The 15,190-nt window shown below is 38.0% G+C and overlaps 1 protein-coding gene across 5 annotated transcripts in view; it reads left to right on the top strand.

Annotated features, from left to right (window-relative positions):
• Positions 1-15,190, top strand: part of plekha5 (pleckstrin homology domain containing, family A member 5) — a 268,257-nt gene that overhangs the window by 233,617 nt on the left and 19,450 nt on the right. For 4 of the 5 annotated variants that reach the window (XM_068004742.1, XM_068004741.1, XM_068004743.1 and 1 more), the window contains 9 exons: positions 4,497-4,562; positions 7,316-7,396; positions 7,504-7,653; positions 8,181-8,282; positions 8,617-8,731; positions 9,812-9,864; positions 12,285-12,405; positions 14,147-14,271; positions 14,955-15,179. In XM_068004742.1, the coding sequence (XP_067860843.1) occupies positions 4,497-4,562; positions 7,316-7,396; positions 7,504-7,653; positions 8,181-8,282; positions 8,617-8,731; positions 9,812-9,864; positions 12,285-12,405; positions 14,147-14,271; positions 14,955-15,179 (1,038 nt within the window). Of the gene's footprint in view, positions 1-4,496; positions 4,563-7,315; positions 7,397-7,503; positions 7,654-8,180; positions 8,283-8,616; positions 8,732-9,811; positions 9,865-10,403; positions 10,593-12,284; positions 12,406-14,146; positions 14,272-14,954; positions 15,180-15,190 lie in introns of all 5 variants that reach the window. The other variant, XM_068004746.1, reaches the window with a different exon arrangement.

Here is a 15,190-nt window from a genome sequence, read left to right as displayed (position 1 = left end):
GGCTTACTTTTGTGTGCCACCAAGAATACCTCAAATAACCCCTATCCCAAATGGAGGGAATTTTGCAACCATTTAATCTGCTAATGAATACAATCCAGTTTTCTAATACTTTGTTACTGGGTATATCTTCTCAATGCCCCCACTTCCCTGAAAATGAAACGAATGACATCATTTTGGAACTTAAAAATAACTTGTTCAACAGTATCTGTAAAAGTTCATTCTTCAGGGACCCACTCAGAAATTCCTATGGAAGCTCAACAGTGTTTATAATGGTTTCAACTGCCTATTTGAGTTTAATACAGTTCTCATTTTTTAAAAAGAGACCAGTAATGGGAATTTTAGAGGTTGCTTAGCTGATTAACAATTAATAACCACCTAATGTCTTGAATTAACTTCAGTTTGATATTTTTTATCTTTTCAAATAAAACATCTTAATTAAAAATATCTCCATTATCAAATCCATTATTGCTAGATTAGCAAAATGACAAGTGTGGCCAAATACATTGTTAAATGGCAGCATTGTTTTGGCAACAAACCTTGAAGTTAGCCTGTAAATGTTAATTGTGCTACTTCTATTCAATGCAAAAAGTTAATGTACAATATGTAGTATACAGGCCCTTATTGGGCAGCATTACCTCCATGAGAAATGTGTACATTACTATATATTTTCGTTTAACTTTTTATTAAATATTGACAGTGACCAAAAGGGGAAGAATATTCTGAGTTATAGCAGTACTGATTGTTCTGAAGATTTGTGCATATACATGTTAGTGTGTTGCAATCCTTTGTTGTTCCTGTAGTTTATACTTTCACTGGCTGCCCATGAGCAGATATTTTACATAGAGGCTTTTGTCTAATTACAGAAACGTAATGTACTGTATTCTGTGTCATCATAGAGGAGGAAATTTTATAAAATCTCCTTTAAAAGGGAGGACTGGGGCACACCAGTATGTTTAGGTACATTTCCTTGTTTTAGCATTAGGATTTTATGGGAATTCTTTCTCTTCAACTGAAAATATTCTTCTGTTTATAAACTTCTGGCTGTTGTGGGAGGTAAGAGATGATATTATTGAATCAGTTATAGCTCCATTAAAAAAAAAATTTAATCTTTGATTTTAAGTGTTCAGAAATGAAGAATATAAAATGGAAAACTGGAAAACTCCATATTTTACCTCTTACTCCAGGAAAAAGAAGTATTTTGCCTGAGTTTCAAGCATTTCACCTTACTATTATGCTGAAAATATTATAATTTTCAAATAAAACACAAACCTGTTTCATAGTGTCAAATTTGCAAAGATGGACCCAGTTGATTAATTCCTCCCAACGTGTCCAGAGAATTTCATGATGAGACTTGTAAACTGATTTCCAATTTTTTGATTTGCTTCATAGTATCTAATACCCCTGCAGTAATCTTTTCAGTTTGGTGTATAATGCTTGCAAAAGGCTTTGGTATCTATTCTAAAAAGCAGGAGCTATAATCACTGTTTCATCTTTTAAATCCAGCCATGCTGTAAACTGATGTTTACTGTATGCTCCTCCTGATTTGAAATAGATGAAAGAAAATGAACCTTTAATCGCCACGGTTCACACAATGATTGAGAACTCGGCACCAAGGCCACAAGTGTACAAGCAAGTAAGGTCTTGGATATTGGTTGCTTTGCTTAATCACAGAGCCCTGTGTATGGCAGCTTTTGAGTTTATTACACTTAAAGTCATACCCTAGAGTTCTTATTTTACTTCAGTGACATTCATCCATGCATTTTGAACCATGCTGCAACAGTGTTAGCATGGCTTATTTTACCATCCAAAAGATACATTATGCTTTATTGTAATCTCTGCTGAAGATGCTCCCATATGTTTTAGATCTGGTTTTGGAATTGTGTAGACTAAAATCTGACAAGCTCCAGTCTGAATCGATCTGGAATAGGGAATGAAATAAAACGAGCCAAAAAGAATCCACTGACTTGTTAAAGTAACAAATCAAACCAAAATGAATTGGTGAAATGGGTTCCTATCGTATGGAAATGTGGGTCAGTCTTCAACCCTGAGGTAACTGAAGCTTGGCTGGAATTCTGTTGCCAAAGGTTTCTAGTTCAGTTTGTTTTGAGTCAAAAATTTTCAGTCATTTGTCAAATAAACAAAAGCAGGATTGTTTCCTAAAATTTTACTGAAGTATAAATACAGCACTGTTGCTTATTCATACACTGACCTCCACTCATATCCCCTAAGTGTGTACCCACAAAGTAATCTGAAGTTGATAGCGAACATTGTGCTTCCCTACTGTGTTTTTCTTAAACATCGCTCAGTGTTTCTGCATGGCAGTTGTGACAGCATGCTTAAATATATATAGTATATGACAGCAGAAGCTGCAGAAATGTTGTAGTTTGCATTCTGTGTCAATACTTTTTCAACTTCTATATGCTTAAGATCAGACCCAAGGTATGTTTTGTGATGCTGTCGACATTTATAATGTAAATGTCATTATTCCATGCGCTGCCAATTAGAAACTGTAAATGATTAAAACTTGTATATAATTCTGAGACTGTTGACTTAACTGCTTCCTACCTGATTGAGCTCTGTAGTATCTTTCATTGGGTATAGCAGAATAATAATCCCTGTGTAACATTAATATTCTGATATACTGCTGTATTGTAAGATACAGGTAGTTTGACCCTTATAATTCATGTGTGCTAGCAGCCCAACTGACATTGGGATGGTAAGATGGTTGTTTCAGCTTTCTTGAGTGAAAAAGACTTGAAGTTTGACCAGGCTGTAACAACTTGATAGTAAACTAGCAGCAATCTAGCTACTATTATAGTTGAACAAGCCTTCTATAAAACTGATTTTTTTTAATGCAGATAAATGAATCAAAAGAAGCAACATTCATGCACTCCACATTAATTTCAAATTTGTTTATAAAATTGGTTATAGGCATATGGAGATGGCTATTTAACTTGATAAATATATCCACGAGGTGACTGATTTTAAAGCACGAGCAGCCACATAAGCTGTGGCCAGATCATTTGTGCAAATATTCTGTATCACTTAAGTAATTATTCACTCAATGGGGGTGAAATTGGTCCACGACAGTAGTGCGAAACACGCTCATAGCAAGTCGGCAGCCTGTTTTACACCACACCCCTCCCCCAACTTTCTTTTCCATTTACTTCAATGGAACAGAAAAATGTGTGTGGTGTAAAACCTGCCGTCTTACTACGAGCGCGTTTCGTGCTACTACCGCAAACCAATTTCACCCCCAGTTTGTGCTGCCTGTTTTATTTATGTATTTTAATGGTGACTGTTACAAACATGAAGGGTACTTTAATGCACCACATTAGGGTCTAGATTTCCTGATTAGTGTTGCCCCGCGTGAAATACATTTGTTAATAGTAGTATCAAAATGATGCCGATGGGAAAATCTTGGCTTTTATCTCTGCTATAAGATTACCCACTTTTTACAAATGTGAAATAAGGGTTACATTTTCAAATTTGTAGTGTTTTCTCAACACGATAGTCAACTGAATTTAACATTGCTATCAATTCATAGCTCTGGAACTTGATAAAGGTATTCGGATTTACTGCTGCTTGCTGTACAGCAGTGAGATTTAGCTCAATTGGTGCAAAATGGTTGACCATAAGATAAGACTATTGTGTTTAGTACATTATGGGACTGGGACCTCTGTGCACTGCTTGCTCCACAGACCTGAAGAAGGAATCATCATGGGTTGTATTTCTGTTATGCAGTTCACTGTAAATTTGACCAACATGTTTGTAATTTTGTTGTATCATATTGGGTTCAGCAAGCCCAAAGTTTTACCTCATCACTTGGAAAGTAGTGGTAAAATGTAGAGTGTTTGTTGTTTAACTGTTAAATTAAGAAAGTGGTTCATAAATTTCAAGCTATAAAGTATTTGTCTCTAAAATTGTTATACCTTGCTATGATTTTTGAATATTAGCCTACAATTGCCTCCTGCACAGATTAGCAGCTCCATTCAAATGGCAGGCAAAGGAATATCATGCAAGTGCATTAAGCATAGGTACATTATTTTTCAAAGAGCCTAATTTCAACATATTAATCTTTTATCTACTGTGAAACGTAATGTGCTAATGTTCCATTTTTAGAGGCGTAAGAACACATTCTAAAACCCTTTGCCAAGGATTCCATTATCTCTGAAGAACATTCTTTCCCATGGAATAATATAACATGTTTATCTTTCTTATCAAAGATAACCTGCGCTTTCGTATTTCAAGGCAAAAATAAATCAACATGAACTGTTTTCAATTCCAAGGCTAAATTCACCAATCCCGTGATCCCAGTGGGAGCCTTGCTTGAACAGGGTACAGATTGGAGAATCGGTGCTACAATATTGTATCTTCAACTCACGCTCCCTTCAAGTTCAGCTGCCTGCTGGGAGCACCACATCCTGAACTTCCTTTCTTCAGTTAACACTGAGAGATTTTAACACTATCGCTTTTTCTTATTCGTGTTCTTGTAGCTGGCTCAGCAGGACGATTACAGAGAAACTTTATACAGCTACAGACCTGAAGATCTGGACATTGATGTATGTGAAAATATTTTTCCAATTTTTTTTGTGCTAGCTCAGTTTTTAATTGTGCATTGTACATTAATTCCACGTGTGGTGGGAGGTCATAGCAAGTTCTTCATAAGGTATTTTAAGGACATAATGCAGATTCTTAATTTAAATTTCTTTCACCTTAAATAGCAAATGCAATTTAAGGTTCTTAAATAGGAGTGACACGCTACTAAGATGCTTATAGATACTCAGAATGTTTTATTTCTGTTCAAGTTTATTTGATGTTCCCGGTTAATCGGCAACCAACAATCTCCCAAATTTGAAGCTTCAGTCTCCATAGGCTTCCAAGGAAACTGTCATAATTCACTGTTTCTATCCATTTTTTTCCTCTTTCCCACCACTTCCCACCCAGAAAAATAAAAAGCCTGGCAGGGATTGATCCTGTATCTTACGCTATCATTGGGTTAATAGTGTCCTGTAGTATTCTAACCCCACCTTCCCATCCAGGAACAAGATACCAATCACCGCTATTATTTAAGGGATACATAGAAGTCACCAGGTTGCCGTGAAAAAATGGATTGGTACTGCTGAATACTATTACAAAATTAAAAATACGTCACCTAACAGTCGTCATCACCAACAATATATGGCTGTGGCAGCTGTTTAAAAAAGAGATAGCCTACTTCTCATTCTGTTTGTTTATCCCAAATATAGATGCAAAGTAGAATAAGAAGTTCTTTCAGGACTTCAGCAGTCAGATGGCAGTTAGAGAAAAGGTGTAGAACCATAAAAGATGCAAACGGGTTTGAAATGGTGGGTGCGCACAAGGCAGTAAACATTCTGAATGACTACTTCTTCCAAGGATCCTCGTGGGAAGACATGAGCAACATGCCCTCCCCAAACAGATAACGCAGGCAAAATAAACAACTTCGATATAAATAAGATGTAACAGCTAGACAGGCTAAAAGGGTCCAAAACCAATAGATCTCCAGGTAAATGGTACTTATCGCAGAGTGCTAAAGGAGACTAGAGAGAAGATCTGTGAGGCACTGACAATCATTCTAATGGAGCCATCAGACATTGATCCTGTAGATTAGTAACAGGTTAATGTGGTACCAATGTTCAAATGGACAACAAAGCAAACATGGGCAATTACAGACCCATTAATCTTCAATCCCGTGTAAAATAATGGAATTGATCACCAGGTGTAAACTTGAAGATTATCCGTATAATAATTTAGTAAACAGCAGTCAACATGGATGAGAAGATGATCCTGCCTGACCCACCTTCTTGATTTCTTTGAGAAATTACATCTTAAATAAACTGTGGAAAGCGTGGCTAGATTTCCAGAAGCCATTTGCCAAAGTTGCACATGAAAGGCCATTAGTTAAGCTGAAAGCTGTGGGATAAATCTTTGGTATGGATAAGAAATTGGTTGATGGATAAAAAGTGGTTAGAGGAGTTACATTGGGGTGGGGAAGTATTGAGCACAGTGCCCCAGGGATTGGTGTTGGGCCCACTGCTGTTTGTAATTGACATAAATGACCTGATTCAGGAATTTACAGATTATACAAATTAGATGGGGAAGTTAAATCAGAGAAGGTAGCCCAGAAATGACAAAAGAGTTGGATAAAATATGTAACCAGGCAGAACAATGGCAGGTAAAAATGTAATAAACAAGTATAAAGTACTGCGCATAGTAAAGAGAAATGGGCTGTATAAAAATACTCAGTTTATCTGTAAAATGTTCTGCATCTTATTTGTATCCAATAATATGAGGCAGCTTCTGGTTTGACAATTTTCCACTTCTCTCATTTCCCCATTTAATTCACATCTCCACCATTTTAGTGAATCACTTCATGATTATTTTCACTGTGACTTCCCTCTCATTTTTACTTAATGGTTGTCACTTTCACCATTCTCCACATACCTTTTGGGACCTCTCCATCTCAATGGGCTTAGACTTGCCTTTTGCTTTATTTCCAGGACTAGGATCTTTCCACTGCTGCATTCATATGACACCTCCATGCCCCTTTATTCTGATTTTTTTTTAATGGGACTGCTCCTATGTGCAAACTCAGTGCCAATTGACCTCAGTCACATAACCATAACCTCCAGCTTCGCCTTAAAGAAAGTAAATGCGGCATAATCAGGGAAAAGGCGTAAGCAATGGGGAAAGTGAGTGCGAAGACACTATCGAAAAGAAAGACTATATATCAGTGAATGAGTCCGAGAGAAAAGGAGGTGTGGCAAGAGAAAATGTGCTGAGAGTGTACAAAAAGTGACCCAAAGAGTGGGAGTTCTGTAGAAAGTGAAGTGAAAGAATTGGAGTGGGGAGGAGCAGTTACATGAAGATAAACCTTTTTATTATTTTTCTCCACAAGCACTACCCCAGAAGACAACTGTCACTTTGACAGAGATAAATAGTTTACCTGCAAAAACATAAATAGTATATTTTTAAGTTTTTGTTTTTCATCTAGTCCGGTAAATGAGATTTTTTACACCGTATCGTTCACTAAATTGAAGGATGAGGTTTTGTCAGCTTGGTTTTGATTTGCTTAATCTTTGTTTAAAACATGAGGTTACAACTTGCTCAACAAGTGAGGAATGCTGGGTTGCTTTGATTGAAAAAGTTCTGGAAATGAATTAAAAAGAAAAGCTTTTGGTGACATTTTTCTTGATGTATGTGTCCAGCACCTGAGAACATGTTTAAAATAATAGTGCTACTATGGTAGGGTGTTGTCCCTTAATCTTTTCCATCTTTGTGATTTCCCTTTTAGGCTAAACTGAGCCGGCTGTGTGAGCAGGATAAGGTCGTTCGTGAGCAAGAGGAGAAACTGCAGCAGCTGCACAAGGAGAAAGTAAGAAATTGTGATTAAATGCCTTGAATTTCACCACAGTGTATGTACCCAATGAATGTATTGCATTCGGTCTGTAAATACTATATTTGCTGCTTTGTCCTCTGTAGCATACACTTGAGCAAGCATTACTGGCTGCAAGTCAGGAGATCGAAATGAATGAAGACAACCCTACTGTGGTGCAAAATGTAGCCTTACAGAGAGATGTTTTACAAAACGGATTGCTCAGCACTTGCCGGGAGGTATCGAGAGCCAGTGCAGTAAGTTGTAACCATTTTACTCTTAATTGCTGTTATTGTGGTCCATAGGCTAGGCCTACTTAAGTTCGCAGTTGCCTATTCAATATTCTGCCAGCATGTCAAACTCCCCCATAAGCTGTCAGGGAGTATTTTTGCTTGCGGTACTTAAGGACAGTATTTTTGATTTTCATGTAAAATTTTGCATATCACTGTGGCATGTCAAATGCTGTCTAATGCGAGCTTGTGCCCACGTGAATTCCTCATCTTGCTGTATCATTGAGTGGGAGGCATTGAGCAGTATATGCTATTCCAAAGGAAGGGGTGGGGGGGAGGGGGTGGAAGCTGAACAGCAATCACTGCAGTCAGCTCTTGCACCCCACCTGGTGGCTGATCTGAGTGCCAGCAAGCAGAGCCCTTGAGATTAGTTCTGTACCCACTCACTGGTGTACAGCACACGGGGATGGGAAATGTTTGTGTATTTGTGAAGCTTTACTATTTACTTTTTTACAAAAAAATCTGATATTTTAACTATGTATCTTGTGAATTAGGAACTGGAAAGGACGTGGAGAGAATACGACAAATTAGAGTATGATGTAACTTTTGCAAGAAGCCACTTACAAGAGCAGCTGGACAGATGTGAAGGAGTTCAGGTACTGGCTGTGTTTTGGACCGATGGACCTGATGTCTGGGCATGTTAATACTAACAATAGAATGATACTTCTCTCTCCAAATATATAACCACTGTAGCAAAATGATAGACACATTATGTTTGCCCTAATTGCCTTATACCTTATGCATTTCTATGTCAAAGAGATCTGTTGTATTACTTGCAGGTATACAGCGCACCCAAGCAAACACGATTGTCTGACACGCAGATATAGAATAAAATAGTTTGTTTTCCTTTAATGTGATACACTCCAGAAGTGCTTCTGTATTCACGAGTACTGTACTTGTCGTCAGAGGAATTTTTATTTTCCTCCCAAGGCGGAGTTAGCTGGTCAACAACGCCCTCAGATCCAAAAGGAGCTCTGGAGAATCCAGGATGTTATGGAAGGGCTCACCAAAAACAAACAGCAAAGAAGTACTGCTGGAAACGTTGGTAAGAGAAGCTAACCCAGTATGTTTTTGTACAGTACTTCAAACAATAGAATAGGAGCTGTTGTGGTTTCCAGTAGAAGAAACCAGTGAAGTTTTGTTGTGTGTATTTTTCCCCCAGTTCTTAACAGCGAATGTACTTATGTTCTAGTTCATCTGTGAAAACTGCAGCCAGCTTGTTGAATAAATTATGAAGTCTTAAACTGTAGTATTTGATTTTGCTTTAAACCGATAAACTGAAATTATTTTTTCCCCTGTTAAGATGACCTTTCCAGTTCTCTTGATGTCATAGGGTAGAACAAGGTACACATAATTATCAGTCTGTCTTCATGACCAGGAGGAAACAGTTTACCGTGTATACTCTTAGAAGATTATCTCCTCCCCCCCACTTCCCCCTGCCGGCCCCCATTCCAAACTTTAAAAAAAAACCATGAGGGGGTCAACATTGTAAACCATTTACCTACCAAAATGTTGGCTAGTGTCCACAAGTACACTTCCTTTTTTTTCCCCATTTTCAACGACACTTTCCTATCAGCTGTAATACTTAAATTGCAGCTCTTTAGAAACTTCTCCTGTATCTATCCTGCTGTGAGTTGCCTGTGATTTTAATCAGCTGCAGCCTGGATTAAAGTCGTGAGACGGGTGGAAGTGTTTCTGTGAAACATCAGTGTGCTGGAGGAGTGGAGCACAGTGGTGTATGGTACTGCTGCTGGGTCCACTGCCATTAGAAAAAATGCTCCGCTATGAGGGAACCCTGAGGCAGGAAATGGCTTACCTGTTAGAGAGGCCCCCCGGTATTGTTTTAGTACAGGGGCATAAATGTCCCGTCTAGTACTCGAGGTTATGTGTACATACAAGTACAGTGTTTGCTCATCTATATCTTTTATATCTAATTATATAGAAGATGGAGGCCACTCTTTAGACCAGATCATTTAAGTATATGTTTGCAAACAACATTTTGCAGAATAGCAGTGCGTCACATAGAATCCAAAAATAAGACAACTTTCTAACTAGCAAATTTTAGAAGGATTTGATTCGAAATTACTGTGGCTAGAAAGCATCTAATTTTTGTTTCTTTTCTTAGGAGTCGCTGGGTCACAGTCTGGTTCTGTTTCTACGTTACGGTATAGGCAGGAGGTAAGCAGTTGTTCTCAAAGTCACTGGTGTGCAACTCGTTATTAATAACGGTGAGAACTGTTAGGCTCATCATTACTTTACGAGCAATTCCTAGCCCGTTATATTGTTTTCATTCAGTAGCTGTTTTACTTGGCAAGGAGCCATTTACTTTTCAATACTGTGTTTCGAAGATGGAAAACCATAAATAGAAAATATAGTCATCACTCAGATCCATCTTTTTGTAGTTAATACACTTCTGATAATTCAAAGTCATTTTGGCAAAAAAAAATGGAATTATTCAGTAATTCAAATTAATCATAACTAAAATCTCACTGTCAAAAAGTGCAAAAATAATTGAATTATCTAGTAATTTGAATTAGTCGACTTTGAATTGAGGAATGGACTAGTACAGTATTTGCTCACATATATCTTTATAATTAAAATGATTCAACATGATCATGAGTTGATTTGCATACATAAAGTAAACTACTAAGGAATGTTTGGCATACCTCAAACTGTGTAGTGCACTTATTATGTGGTGGGAATCTTACACTCTTTAGGAAGATGAAACAGCCCCTCCTCGCCCGCCTCTCCCCCAGTTATATGACTTGACAGAGAAGGCTCCCACAGTTCCCCCTCTTCCCAGTGAGAGCATCCTTTGGCCTTGTTCTGACAGAAACCTGGTGCATCAACCAGACGAAATGAAGATCCACCTTGAACTGGAAGATCCAAAGAATGGAGCAAGTTCTGTAAGTGGCTGACTATTGCCACTGTTTGTCTATTAAACCCGCTCCACCCACATTTCCCACCTCATTCATTTTTGCCATGTAATCATTTTGCTTCCTCATTTTTTGGTTGGTGGTTTTATTTTTATTTTTGCCTTTGGTTATTTTTTTGAATTATCCTTCATGACTAATATAGCTGTAAATGAGCTGTGTTGCAGAATTGTAGCCTAAATAGACCATTTTTTAAAATAAAACCTAAAATAGAATTTGATCTGTAAGCTTTGTATATTATCATTTCAGTCTCGGGGGGTCTTCAGTGCAGTTGTTTGGATAGTGTGCCCTCAAATGGCCTGTCCCAGCATCAGCAGTTGATAAAGATACCTTACTGTATCTCTCTTCATGTGTGTCACTCAAACATAAAGAAATATTGAAGCCTAAGCTCAAGATTTCTGGACTGGTGCTAAAATAAACAGGATTATGGATTGTAGGCTTTTAGAAAAATAATAAACTTGATTCATTAAAAAGGGCATGGTGTATTTTTGCAGTTGTTTAATTGCTATACTTGATGGCCATCAATTGCTTTGTGACAAGACAGCTCATTTAATAAGTCTGACTGGAATATGTTGTTAGATGTTGCTATAAAAATGAAATCCACCAGTAGAATGAGTATTAAGGCTGCTGTTGTACTACAGTTAGCAATGTTATGTTATGTTATCTCTGGGTCACCAATATTTCTGGAGCATACTGTACAGCTGCTGGACCTGAGTTAAACTACGGACTGTACATCACATTGAGTTCAATGACAAAGAAATTATGCAGATGCCTGGTTAGATGCGCAGAGCTCTGCCTCCCTGGTGGCTAATGTTCAGTTATTAGAGGCAGCAACATGCTACGTTTAAAAATAAAATTCTGGGAGGTCAGAAGAGCTATTTATTAAAAGTTCGGCTTTGCACCAGTCTGAAGTTCCATTACACACAGCACAAAGCCCAGTGCTGTGAAACTACCTACTAAAGGAGGGGTTCATGCATATCTAGGCTTCAGTGCTCTTGAAAGTCAGTTCAAGACTTGACCTCAGCGTTTTAAAGACTGAACCACAGAATTAGACTGCCATTCGCGTCTTGCTGCACACGGGAAACTGATTTGCATTGACACCAAAGTGGTGGGATAACAACAACCCAAGCGTGCAATCTGCTAAGAGCCCAAGTGACTTGACTAGCTTTCGAAACCCGTAGATTATTGATATGAGACTCTTGCTGCTCTTGACTTGCTCCTTAAAATGATTTTTTTTTTTAATTAAAAAAGTTAACCTAAATGTTTTTAGAAGTGTTTGCAGGCAATTAAAAAAATTAGCAGCAATAACTAAGTTCAGAATAAGAAGTCAAATATCAAATATTTGACCTAAGATCGGAAAAAAGCAGAGTGACCCTTTGGAAAGATGATAATACTAATTATAGCTGTGTTTGTACGCAAGTTTTGTAATTATTTGGTTTTTTTTAAGATGTATGAGAAGTTATTTAAATTTTTGATTCTTATATCAAACAATGTTACCCAAACAAAAGGAAATGTATGCAATTTTCCTTATTTTTATTTGTGGACTATGGTTTAAAATTCTTTTTCAAACAACTGGCCCACATTAGAACTTAACTGAGTTTTAAGAGAGCTTAAAGACTTGCTAGGCGAATAATCTATTTAAAAATAAATACTTTACAACTACAGGGTCCTGATTATCGAATGTACAAGAGTGAACCAGAACTGACAACTGTCACAGAGGTTGATGAATCAAATGTGGATGAGAAGTCAGAAGTGGTGCCTGACAAAGAAAATGTCACATCTAAAGGTAGTTGTAGTATTTGGAGACTGGGATTCATGTGTCCAGATTGCACCTGACCTGAATGTCCTCATGTTCGTACCTGGCCTTGATCATGCTCAAATTGAGTGAAGCCAGTCTATGGCTAACACCTTTGAGGATTACTTTCTATGTCCTTTATGAACAGATAATCTTAAACTGGTTCAAGTTTGAATTAATATTGTTAGGTCTTGATATCAAGTGGCTCTTCTGTAGATCTGCTTTCTCGCTAATGGTTTTTAATTCCATTTCACTGTAATCTAGTTTTATTGTTGCATCCAAACTGATGTCAAGACAATAGGTTGAAATATTTAAATCATTGGCATTCTAACATTTTAATGTTAGAATTTATCATTGGTCTGTTTCAATAAGTTGTCATTGAAAGGGTGTCCCAATAATTACATCTCAACAATCGCTCAATAGGAATTCAGAGTTAAGATCTTAGTCTTGATGGTACTTACACTTGGATGCTTCTCTGGTTTGATCAGTGGGAGGAAGGGAGAACCTGCCTATGGAGTTCCTTCTCACACAACTTAAAATGACCCAGTGTGAAGTAAGGAGCAATACTGATGTCTACAGACCGAGTGTTCTGTTCTTCTATCTGAGAAGGATCGTATGTTGGGGAAGTGGGAGAACTATATTACTAAATGAGAAGCAGTAAGAGAGCCTGTCCTCATGGGAGGTTCACTCAATTAGTCAGTAAGAAGAATGCATTTCCTGTCAAGAAACCTGTACTTAAGTGGTCTTTATGCCACCAGTAAGAATAGTCCTATGGAAAAGGGGGAAATATCTGAGTGTAAACTGTATCAAACTCATAATTTGTCAAAGGTGAATTTCCAACACATTTACTAGTTAATAATCAAAGAATCCAAATGACAACTTTTATGACTGAGGTGTTTTAAAGCTGCAAATTCTGAAATGTTGTTCTTGCCACACTGCTTTCTTCCAGCAACTGGCTGAAGCAGTTGTGACAAAACTATGCCACTTGGTCCAGTTAGTTGTCAAGGACACGGCACACTGTTGATTCAAACCAAGGTCCCTCCTGTCCTGAGGCATAGCATCTCCGCACTAGTTACGGGTCTCCCCACGGTTTCTGCGTGCCCCCGCATGGCCGTGTAATAGTAAATAAGGTGGCCTTCCAATGTATGCCCTAAACACTTCAGCATTCATTATCGTAGTTTGATTTTCACCATTTTTACTTAGATTAGTTTGTTTTTGATGGTTTACAACAAGAGGCACCAATGTGTTGATCAGCTGATGCCTTGTAGGAAATGAGTCAATACTGTACAACAGGGTTGAAGAGAATATCTTACAGTTAAGAGCATTGGATCCAAAAAGAAACATTTGGCTGCTTGGCCAATGAAGTCTGTTACTTCCACAGAACGTGCCTAATATGCCCCACCTTGGACGATACCCTGCATAATCTGCCGAGGGAATGCTCTGCAAAATGTCTCTGACCTACAAAAGAATCAAGTGACACGCCAAAGTATCCCTTTTTGGTGTCAGCTTGGCTCAGTTGGTTGCAGTGTCACCGCGAAGTCAGTCGGTTATGGTTCAAGCCCCATTCCAGGACTTGAGCACATAGTCTAGCTTCAATACTGAGAGAGTGCTACATTGTCAGAGGTACTGTCTCTTCAATACAAGTACATTTTATGTTCAGTATATTGCGTAGGATGCATGTTAAGGTATTTTTTAAAGCTATTTATTGAACAGCACTTTCATACATTTCCAGGTTTGTCTTTTCCAGTTGGTATAGTTCCTCCTCGAAGCAAGTCTCCAATGCCTGAATCTTCCACAATTGCATCTTATGTTACATTAAGAAAGCATAGAAAGATGGATGGAGCTATACCTCATGTGGTATGTATAAGGAGTCTACTATATGAGAATATTGTGAACTGAAGTGCAGCACTCTACAATTTAGTGTAACTCTTGGGTAATTTTTGTTTTTTATTTAGTCATAGAATATATTTGCCTCCAGCGAAAATGATATTTTTAAAGTTCTTCACCAACTAACACTGAGAGCCACATGGTTCTTGTAATTTTTATCAGTCAAATAGTCACAATTCTTAAGAGCTTGTAGGCACACTCCAACAGGTGTAGAGATGAAATCCAAATACACATAGCACATCAGCTACCACCTTCTGCCTTTATATCTCCTCAAAACCATGTTCTTGAGCACTCCACGGTCACATTCTGCAAGAGCTCAACTGTTTTTCCTCTCACTTATTTAGTCTTGAGACTTTTTTCCTTATTTGAAGGGTGATATACGAAATGTTAGTTGTTGACAGTTTCTGTGGATTTGGTGATCAGTTTGGTGATTGAGAATGAATTACATGTGCACAGGTAGCTCACCCCCTATAGCATTGGTGTCCTGCGGCACTACTAAAAGGCTGGGCCGGGAGCAGTGCTTGCTGATTCTGACAAAATTAAATTGAAGCACAATAGAAGCTCCAGTTACTGGTTCACAAAAAGTAAGGAATTATGTTTTTCCCAAAAAACAGTATATTTGTTGTTAAATCTGAGGAGTATTATTATTGCAGGAAAGGCCAAGGAGCGCAGTCGAGCAGCTTTTCCTGGCAGAAGGTCCACGACCTCGAATGAGTGTCGAGGAGCAGCTTGAAAGGATAAAACGCCATCAGCAAACTTCTCTAAAAGATAAAAGGAAAGGATTGAGTTTGATAACTCTGCAAGATCAATCACCGGCAAAGAGCCTGTCGAGAGAAAATAGCCAGACAAAGCCACTTCATCCAGCAGTCAAGTATTCAGTAAGTTCAAT

Source organism: Heptranchias perlo, chromosome 24 (genome assembly GCF_035084215.1).
Source record: "Heptranchias perlo isolate sHepPer1 chromosome 24, sHepPer1.hap1, whole genome shotgun sequence".
NCBI classification, from domain to species: domain Eukaryota; kingdom Metazoa; phylum Chordata; class Chondrichthyes; order Hexanchiformes; family Hexanchidae; genus Heptranchias; species Heptranchias perlo.
The sequence above is the reverse complement of the archived record's forward strand: the minus strand, read 5'-3'. Positions and strand labels throughout refer to the sequence as shown.